This window comes from Theobroma cacao, chromosome 8 (assembly GCF_000208745.1).
Source record: "Theobroma cacao cultivar B97-61/B2 chromosome 8, Criollo_cocoa_genome_V2, whole genome shotgun sequence".
Classification (NCBI taxonomy): domain Eukaryota; kingdom Viridiplantae; phylum Streptophyta; class Magnoliopsida; order Malvales; family Malvaceae; genus Theobroma; species Theobroma cacao.
In genome coordinates, this window is record NC_030857.1 from 2,125,149 (window position 1) to 2,134,816 (window position 9,668).

Genomic DNA, 9,668 nt, shown 5'->3' on the forward strand with positions numbered 1-9,668 from the left:
CGGCGCACAAGGCGGACCCCTAAGTTTGAAAATTGAAAACGGGCAGGCGCAGGAGCAGGGATGGATCGTTTCAGCCAAGGCTTTATTCAAAATGCCACGGCTTTAGAAACGCTCCGAAGACCCGGTAGGCAGGCATCTAGCTTTTGATTTTTTATTGGGGTCTGTGACGCTTTGCATTTTGAACTACTTTTTAATAATCTTTATTCCAACTCCCTTTTTTTTAATTTTTCGATTGAGGACATGAAAGTACAAAATTGAATACATTCATCAATGTTTTTTCACAAATAGCAATAATTAAAGCATTAATTGATTTATCTGAATTAACTAATGATCGATCCCCTATTTTTGTTTTTTTTAAGGTTAATTTATCCATCATATTATGCTAAAAGTGCATTGCCATTTGTTCTTTGAAGTTTTCCTATAAAAAAAGCTTGATATAAAGTAAATGAAAGGAAGCATTTGGCTTTTCTTTTTTGCGTGTGTGTGTGTGTTTCTTGGTTATAAACTAATGATCATCTTATCATGCTAATTATTACCTTCAATTACAGTTAACTATAAATAATAAGTAAAATTAATATTAAAAAGGTGAATTTCATTAATACTTTTTATGATTTGAACTTTTTTTCATATGACTGATTGTGATTTTTTTCTTTATTAATATCGTGTGAATAATTTTTATTTTGATAAGAGGTTAGATTATTCTTTTGTTTTCAGTAAAACTATAAAAACTGTTATATATGAAAAAAAAAGGATAATTTTAAATTGAAAGTATTGTGGTAATTTAATGAAAAAATTAATAACTTAATTTTTATGAGAACAGAAATTATTTCTAAATATTAATTAAGAAAATCACAAAATATCACTTGAGAAATTTTTGAAATTACAAAAAATGTAGATAGGATTTATCCTAAAAATTAATAGTATCAATTTATGGTGAGAAAAATATGCATTTTGGCAGATAAAAATGGTTAGGTTGCAATTTACATTAAGGTATTTTTTTTTATATTTAGGAAAAAAGAAACAAAATAGAAAGAAAATAAAAGAAAGGATGATAATAGGATGTGGTAAATGCTGATAAGAAGTTGTTATAGAGGCCTAGCTGGCGAAAGGCTGGCTAGGTCAGCTTACGATTCAACAGCATTTGTGATTTCGATTTCTCTCTCTGTCTCTCTCCCTCTCTTTCTCTGCCCCGTTTCCCCCCTCTCATTTTGCCATTTTCGCCCCTTTCTCTCTCTATCTTTCTCTCCATTTCCTCTCTGTTCACTAGCTTCGACTCTCCATTCAATCTGTTCCTTAGAGTTTGGTCGTAGAGAGAAGCGATGAGGCCCGTGGATCTCTCATTCTTTGTTTAACCAACGAGAGCGCGAAGCAAATCTGAGAAAGAAAAGCCGCGAACCCCCCAGATTCTTGGAAAAAGAATTCCAAGATTTGGAAGAAAAAGGAGAAGGGGGGGGAAAGCAGGCTGTAGGCGATTTGGTATTCTTGGTATACTTTTTAATTCGTACGGCGGAGGAGAAAAATGAGCGCCTCGAGATTCATAAAGTGCGTTACCGTCGGCGATGGCGCCGTCGGAAAGACCTGCATGCTGATTTCCTACACCAGCAATACTTTCCCTACGGTGAAGCCTTTTACCCTGTCCTCTTTTCTGAGTTTTCGGATCTTTGTTGCATGATCGCATGATTTATTAACTTTTTTTTTTCTAATTTTCCATTTGGTTCTCAATAGATAGCTGAATGGTTATATTATTTCTGGAGAAATGAAGGAAGAATTGTTTAAAATTGATGATGTTCGACTGAGCTTTCTTAAAGATTTCTACAATTTTGAGATTACTGTGAAAATTTTGTTGTCTGTTATAAATGCTGTCAAGATTAGGCTTGATGCGGTACAATGTATGCAGATCAGGTGCAATTAGATCTTTTCGCGGTTAATTGAAACCAAGATTGGGGCTTAATGCTTTCTGTGCTGGATTATATCATTTCGGATACTGATCTTCTTTATTGATAATAACTGTTTACTTTTACAATTGTTATGGTAACAGGACTATGTCCCAACTGTTTTCGACAATTTCAGTGCAAATGTTGTTGTGGATGGCAGCACTGTCAACTTAGGCTTATGGGATACTGCTGGTAATTTGGGAATAGCTTCTAAATTTCCTCTTCTATTATTAAGTTGAAGTTCTTTCTTGCTTTTGGTTTGAAATCATTGCCTCGGAACAGGTCAGGAGGATTACAATAGATTAAGACCGCTGAGCTATCGTGGGGCTGATGTCTTTATACTTGCATTTTCTCTCATCAGCAAGGCCAGTTATGAAAATGTGGCCAAGAAGGTTTAACCATGGAATATCTTCTGTTTTGAGAAGATAATTTTGTTCAATATGAGATGTCTGTAATGCTGTATGCATGCTGAATGCTGATCATGTATTTGCTTGCTTTCCATTTCAGTGGATTCCGGAATTAAAGCATTATGCACCTGGTGTTCCGATAATTCTTGTTGGAACTAAGCTTGGTATGATTTTTACTCCTTGGATAACGGTATCTCTAATATATGCCTGCCAATGTTGTGTTTGTGAATTGCAATTGATTTGAATCTCTAGGTGACTGAAATTTTTCTCAAATTAATGGAGAATCCTTTTATACTGATGTTTCTGCAATTCTTTTGTTTCATGAAATGTTGTCATGTCATGTTTTCTTCACTTTGCTGCTGCAGATCTCCGGGATGATCAGCAATTTTTTGTAGACCACCCTGGTGCAGTGCCTATTTCTGCAGCTCAGGTAAATATGAACACATTATTAGTTTCTTTTTTCAATTAGAATATGTTGCACTTATTTAAAATATTGGTCTTGCATTGCTTCTTTCTGAAGGGAGAGGAACTAAGGAAACAGATTGGGTCTCCTGCCTACATTGAGTGTAGTTCAAAAACACAGCAGGTTAAAGTTTCTCTACATATTCTTTGTATGTTTTAACCAAAAAGTTGTGTTGAAGCCCCTTTTTCTGATGGGATCTTGTGTGATGGCTTTTATGCAGAATGTGAAGGCAGTTTTTGATGCAGCTATTAAGGTAGTGCTCCAGCCTCCGAAGAAAAATAAGAAGAAGAAAAAGGCACATGGTGGTTGCTCAATACTATGATCAGTGGAAAGATTCAAGAACGACAAAGATGGATTGACTTGCCAGCTTCTTGCTGCTCATATCTCTATCACTGTCACCTTTTTCAATTCAAGGAAGCCGCAAGCCATCATGTATAGTCTCAACTGACATTCTAGGGATTTCTGTGAAAGCATCAGATTGTTTGTTTCGTGTTTTACTTATTGTCATGATCTATAGTTGATGAGAAGCATTCCTTGTTAACATGCACGTCCCTTCTGCGTTTCATGTTTAGACTTCACTCGTGTATTAACCAGATGTGAGGAAGATGCTATTACAAAATAACTGTTTTCTTGCATGATGTTTAAATTTAAGCAATTTGATTAATGGATTAGTATAGCTGGATGCCATGAGTCATAAAATTTAATAGAGTTGATGTGTCATGTGATTTTCTTATATAGACAAATTACCAAATGGGGCAAATCCTATCCCCGGTAGCCTTATCACTCCTTCATATCATCCATACCAAACAACCTAAGTGTTCCGGGTTCCGGATTTATGGGGTTATGGAATCGCGATTAAGTTAGTTTCTAAATTTTATATTCTGTCTTGATTTTCAAGTATTGTTTTCAGTATGATTTTTTTCATTTCATAGTGTCAAGTAGATGCTTGTATTTTCTATCATGGGAATATAGATTTGACTGTGTTAATTATGTGCTTATCTACTGATTAATGAGGTTAAGTTTTAAGTCGTATGGAAAGCAAAGCCACTGTTGGCATTAGGCCCAGTCTACTTGTAGGCGTTTTAAGAAATATTTAAAAGGAGCCTGGCTTGGGAGTGGTGTGAGGACTCCTTAATGGGGTCAGGCCCACCTGACCTGAGGAGCTAGGAGTGGACCTGTAATTAAGACCTAAATCTAAAGCTCCAGTCTGCATGGACGCAGCCGGACCCAGGAAAATAGGGTCAAGAACTGTAAACACACAATTTATTAATTCATAAACAATGCAAGTTTCAACGTTGGGCTTTTAAGTGTGATGGTTACTGCAACAAGCAATGGCTATGTGTTGGTTAAGGCTAAGTGAAAAACGGTCCCATATATTCCATGATTTTTCCAAACGAATTTGGCATTGCGGAAGGAGTAGGCGAGTGGAATTTTCCATGACTCGTGTCCATCGGGGCTGTTGCCCTCTTCCAAGTTCTTTTCTCTCTTTTGTTTTTTTAAAGGAAATTGGTGCTCTACTTGACTTGAAACGGTAAGAAGTCGTAAGTCTAACTTTTAAATATAACAAATCAAAAAAGCTTAAAAGCACACAGTAAATCAGGAAAACTTTAAACACTTCATGATCAAATATCATTTCCAAAATATCAATAACGCATGAATCAGTACCTGAACTCTTTTAAATACATTTATTATCACAAAATCATTTAAATTAACCAAAAAGAAAAAGAAAAAGTGTTATCTCTTCGACTGAATAGTAGATTTGAATTTGATACTTTAAAGGTGTTTTTATTATTTTTGAATTAGATTTTGAGAATTTAATTCTGACAGTGGGAAGTGTTTTATTCTTATTTTTTATTATTTTTGTGCTGAAATAAGAAGTTATTTTTATTTGTAATTATTTCTTACGTCATTTTCTCAATTTTGATTTCGTATTCAACGTGAGAAGTGCTTTTAATTATCTTTGAAATTCATAACAAGAAAAATTCATCATTAAACTGTTTCGTATGAAAGTTTGCAATTTTCAGTAAGTCAAAAACGCAATACCAATTAAATGAGAATATGTTAGTCTTTGCTTGACATTTTCCAAGATCTCCACATAACTCATTAATCCAAAGAAAATATGGTCTCGTGATGTAAAAGAAAGTTATGAACACAAAATTGGAGGAAAACGTAAAATATGTGTTGAATTTGCACCCAAATTCAAAAAGGGCGCTCCAAGTCTGCTTTCGAGAAACGTTTATTCTGGTTCATGAACCAACACGTCCAACCCCTCTTCATGAACCCTAAAAAAACTTGGCTGAAATTCCATGAACCCTAATTTCAATTCCCAAACTTCTTGGGTTGCCTTTACTCACTTTCGAGGAGGAAGGAAGGAAGGAAGGGTGGTACAACATTGGGACAGGAAATTCTCCTTTTACCATCTAACCATGCCCTTTAACCAGGTTTAATTATTTTAATTAAAGAATTATCGTCTAATCACTAGTAAAAGTAAATAATAATGGTGCCGCCTAGTTTGATAGCAAGGTAAACATTGCACATTATGTCTCCCTCCCTTCCCCACATCATACTCACACCTTTGATCGATCAACGTCATAATTAAACATGATCTGCCCAGCTAAGACCAAACTTTACGCAACAGAAATCAAATCTTCCTTCCCTGTGGGATTTGGTGGTCTCTCAATTTCCTCGCAATTTTCTTTCTGGGGGGCCAATTCTTGTTTAAACGCGGCTCAAGCCAAGACCTCCTATTTTCTTCCTATGTTTTCCGCCTGGTATTGGAAAGTGGCAGCCTGTCCCATTTTTTTCTATATTTGTCAAACATGCATCAAAATCACTTGGAAAAACCCAGAAAAATGTATCAAAGTTTTATTTTATTTTTGAGTATTGAATATAGTATGGTAAAATAGATTAAAAGGTTTTAAAATTAATTATAAATAATATTGTATAAATGTAAAATATTTTTTAATAAATTAAAAGATGATGTGATGTAAAGTGAAAATATCATTATTTTTAATTTAAATTTTCAGCATAATTGTTTATAAGGTATATTTTTAAATATGATATGTATTTTTTATGTTAACTTATTAATTAAAAATAAAAAAGGTTTTTACGTTAAAGATAAAATTAACAAAAATTTGATTAATGTGTATTGTATCATAAGATACATATCACACATCGAACAATACATGATTATATATGATTGTCACGTATTCATTCATATTTATTTTTAGTGAATATGATGTTAGGTATCAATTCATATTTATCTTTTGTTAATATCGTATGCTATACAGTAATATTTTATTATGTTAATACTCATACTCACCTTATTCTAGGTGATACTGTTAATTTATTAATTAAAAATAAAAAAGTTTAGTATATTAAAAATATAATCAATAAAAATTTGATTAAAGTGTTACGCATTGTCAAATAGCTATTACGTATGGAAGTATACACGATCATATACAATGTTAGATATCTGTTCATTATTTTTGAATATTATATGATATATAATAATATTTTAATATATTAACAATCACACTCACCTTTGAGGGTAAATAAATGGATGGATTGAGTGGTTTGATCCACTATACTTAAAAACCAAATAGATCAAATATTTTTAAAAAATTGATCAAAATTGATCAAATATAAAAAAAATACCAAACCGACCAAACATAAAATTAGTTTAGTCAATTTAGTTTTGGACCAATGGATCAAAATTTTATTTTATTTATAAATTATAATATTAAAACTTAAAACCTTCATCTATAATTATAAAATATACAAATTATATATATAATATTACTTTATTATATATATGAAATTAATGACACAATTTATATTTTATAATATTTTAATTTTTATATCAAAGTTTGTATAAATAATAATTAATTATAAATAATATGTTATAAAAATTAAGATGATAACTAATAAAATTATTAAGTATAATAATATAAATAAAGTATATTATAAATTACAGTTATGCTTGTATAAAAATTAAATATATGTATATGTATAATATATTACTTTATTATGTATATATGAAATTAATGACATAACTTATATGTTATAATGTTTTATATCAAAGTTTGTATAAATAATAACTAATTATAAACAATATGTTATAAAAATTAAGGTGATAATTAATAAGGTTACTAAGTGTAATCATATAAATAAAATTTATTATAAGTTATAGTAATATTTATATATAAAAAAAAATATATATATATATAATTATATATATATTCATAACATTTTATATTACGAACTATTACCAATGTATAATAATTATAATATATTAATATGTAAGATATTTATTATCATATATTATAATATTAAAATATAAATTATATCATTTAAAATATATAATTTGTAATTTTATATCAATACAATTTTATAAAAAAAATATATAACCAAAATTAAATTGTTGTGATTATAATTCGAATATGTATATATAATAAATCAATATATTTTAAATATATTATTAATTAAATTTACTATCAATTCTTCTTAATATATATACAAATTATTATATATATTAATATATATAAAAAATATATAAAAATTTAATTAATTTTTTGAGTGAATTAATTTAAAAATTTTAAGATTAAAACCGACCACAAAACTAATTAGATCAAATAGTTTAAATCAATTAATATAATAAATTAATTAAACTAAACAGTATTACTTAAATTACATATAATTTAATTAAACAATTAATTTGATTTGATTTTCCTCACTCCTACTCACCATATCCTAAGCGTTACCGTTAACACTGCTGCAAGAGAAAAAGGTTGCAACTAGCAGGCACAGTGGAACAAAACGGTACAGCAGAAGCCATGCAAGAAGGGTTAACATGTAATGTATAATATCTTAAAGCAAGGAATGGAAACGTGGCGTTATTTAATTGGATTAAAAAAATCGGCGGGTGTACGACAAAAACTAGATGCCATCCCATTCCACTTTCCTTTGCCAAAAGAAACGAGAGAGTGAAGATAAGCTCAATCAAAATCAATATTCTTTTTGGCAAAAAAAAAATATTGATTTTTTTTTTCCAAAAAGAATATTAATTTGGAGACGAGCCCCTTGTTGTAATTTCAACCCCGTAATTATATTAATTTAAAACCCCGAACCCGGCATTCCCAAGACGACTCATTTAACTCGTTAAAATCCGCTCTTCGTCCACCAAATTCTTCTCTCTCTTAATCGTCGGCGCCCCACAGCTTAGCTCTTTCACTGTTTACTGAATTGTAAAATTTGGTTCATTAGGAGGGGGAGGAGGAGGAGGAGGAGGAGGAGGAGGAGGAGGAGAAGAGGGAAATTGGGGGCGAGGGGGGAGGGATATGGCGATATCGGATGCGGTGATTGGGAATTTGATGACGATCTACGTGGCAGTGATAGCGGGGATAAAGGCCTATGGTTTAGTATGTGGGCGGAGCTTCAGTGGCGGGTTCGTGCTGATTGTGTCGAGCACGGTGGTGGGTCTCATCTTGGTCGGGACGCTGACGTGGGATGTCTCTCGTAAAGCCACGTACGCGATTTCCCGTGATCACGCTGCTGCGGTCCATGTTCACGAGATGTGCAAGGGTGGTATTTGCTGGCACGGTGTGGCGGTGCGTTCCCCTGCTTCTCAGGTCCGGTTCAGGCTCCCTCAGCAAATTCCATACGGTTCTTTGTAACAAAAAAAGTGAATGAAAAAGTTGAAAAGCACGAGCAGAAAAAAAAGAAGAAGAATAAAAGGGGTATTTGAGTTTCGAAGCTGTAAGATATAAGGTTGTCTCTGGCTAAGACAAAAGCCTTGAGGTGTTTGGGTTGTTTTCTCCTTGAATTTTGATTGAGAGGAATAAAATAGTGTGTATAAAGCTATAAAATAACATACCAAGTGGAAGATGTTTTGTGAATAAATAAATAAATAGTTCTCCGTTGCTCTTGGTTTTTTCTTTTGCACCAACCAAAGTTTGTTCTGTTGTACAAGTGCTTTCAAGATGGAAACAGAGGAGCGAGGCCGAGTTTACATAGTTTAATTGCTTGGTTTGGTCGGCCTACTGACAAGGAACACAGCATTTTTGCCAGGAGGAAGTCCAGTCCAGGATTCTCAAAAAGGTTATTGCAGTTTATATGTTGAAAGATGTCAGAGTTAGGGTGGCAATTATTATTTATTACAGATTTTTCAGGAAAATAAGTAAGAAGAGCACTTTTGCAAAAAAAAAAAAAAAAAGTGTATTGGTACGTTTGTTCATATAAAACAGTTAAAGTAGAGTCCTAGTTTTGTGTGTTTTTTGTTGGTTTGTCTGTTTAGAACACGCCATGCTTCTTCTTAGCAGGTTGGGTTCCCTTCCTTTTGTCTTGTTTATGGATAGGAAAGGTAGTACTACAAATAATTGCAAGGATGTCGATGGAATAATTTGGATGGGATGTGTAGTAGTCGGTGGCCCTCCATCCGTTTCGATGCCGAGTGGTGAAGAAATACCGCTGCGGTGGCTGCTTCCATCTATTGATTTCCAAAATCCAGGGCAATCCCCTTAGCGTAAAGCCATCCAGGGACTCAGAATGAGATGTTGCTGAAATGAAAAGGAACTCCAAAATCTGAATTCACCCAAGCTCCCAATGGCTGCCTTCAGCATATATTTACGCAGTGTAGATTTGCTGCTGATTTTAACCCCACAAGAAGCAATTTGTTAGTTAGTACACATCTTAAAGGAGTCAATCAGCTCTTCCTTTTAAAAATGAACAAAAAAACAGGGTGTAATTGGCTCCGAACCTCCGGTGGTTTAGATGTCCATAGCATAAGTAGGAAATTCTATTTGATGCAACGTCAGCTTGGCATTTACTGACGCTGACTAGGTCCAAAACAACGCAATGCTCGGT

The 9,668-nt window shown here is 32.8% G+C and overlaps 2 protein-coding genes across 2 annotated transcripts; both read left to right on the forward strand.

Annotated features, from left to right (window-relative positions):
- LOC18591583 (rac-like GTP-binding protein 5) lies at nt 1,098–3,480 on the forward strand. Its single transcript, XM_007017790.2, has 7 exons — nt 1,098–1,618; nt 2,039–2,126; nt 2,217–2,326; nt 2,442–2,505; nt 2,707–2,771; nt 2,862–2,927; nt 3,025–3,480. The coding sequence occupies exons 1-7, from the start codon at nt 1,520–1,522 to the stop codon at nt 3,124–3,126; spliced, it is 594 nt and encodes a 197-aa protein (XP_007017852.1). The 5' UTR covers nt 1,098–1,519; the 3' UTR covers nt 3,127–3,480.
- Nucleotides 7,890–9,120, forward strand: LOC18591584. The gene has a single exon (XM_018126130.1). The coding sequence runs from the start codon at nt 8,144–8,146 to the stop codon at nt 8,477–8,479; it is 336 nt and encodes a 111-aa protein (XP_017981619.1). The 5' UTR covers nt 7,890–8,143; the 3' UTR covers nt 8,480–9,120.

Excerpts from the sequence above, each read along its gene's own strand:
- LOC18591583 (XM_007017790.2), top strand. The coding sequence starts at position 1,520 with ATGAGCGCCTCGAGATTCATAAAGTGCGTTACCGTCGGCGATGGCGCC. Across the intron at positions 1,619-2,038 it reads CCAGCAATACTTTCCCTACG|GACTATGTCCCAACTGTTTT; the intron begins GTGAAGCCTTTT and ends TTATGGTAACAG. Across the intron at positions 2,928-3,024 it reads GTAGTTCAAAAACACAGCAG|AATGTGAAGGCAGTTTTTGA; the intron begins GTTAAAGTTTCT and ends GCTTTTATGCAG.
- LOC18591584 (XM_018126130.1), top strand. The coding sequence starts at position 8,144 with ATGGCGATATCGGATGCGGTGATTGGGAATTTGATGACGATCTACGTG.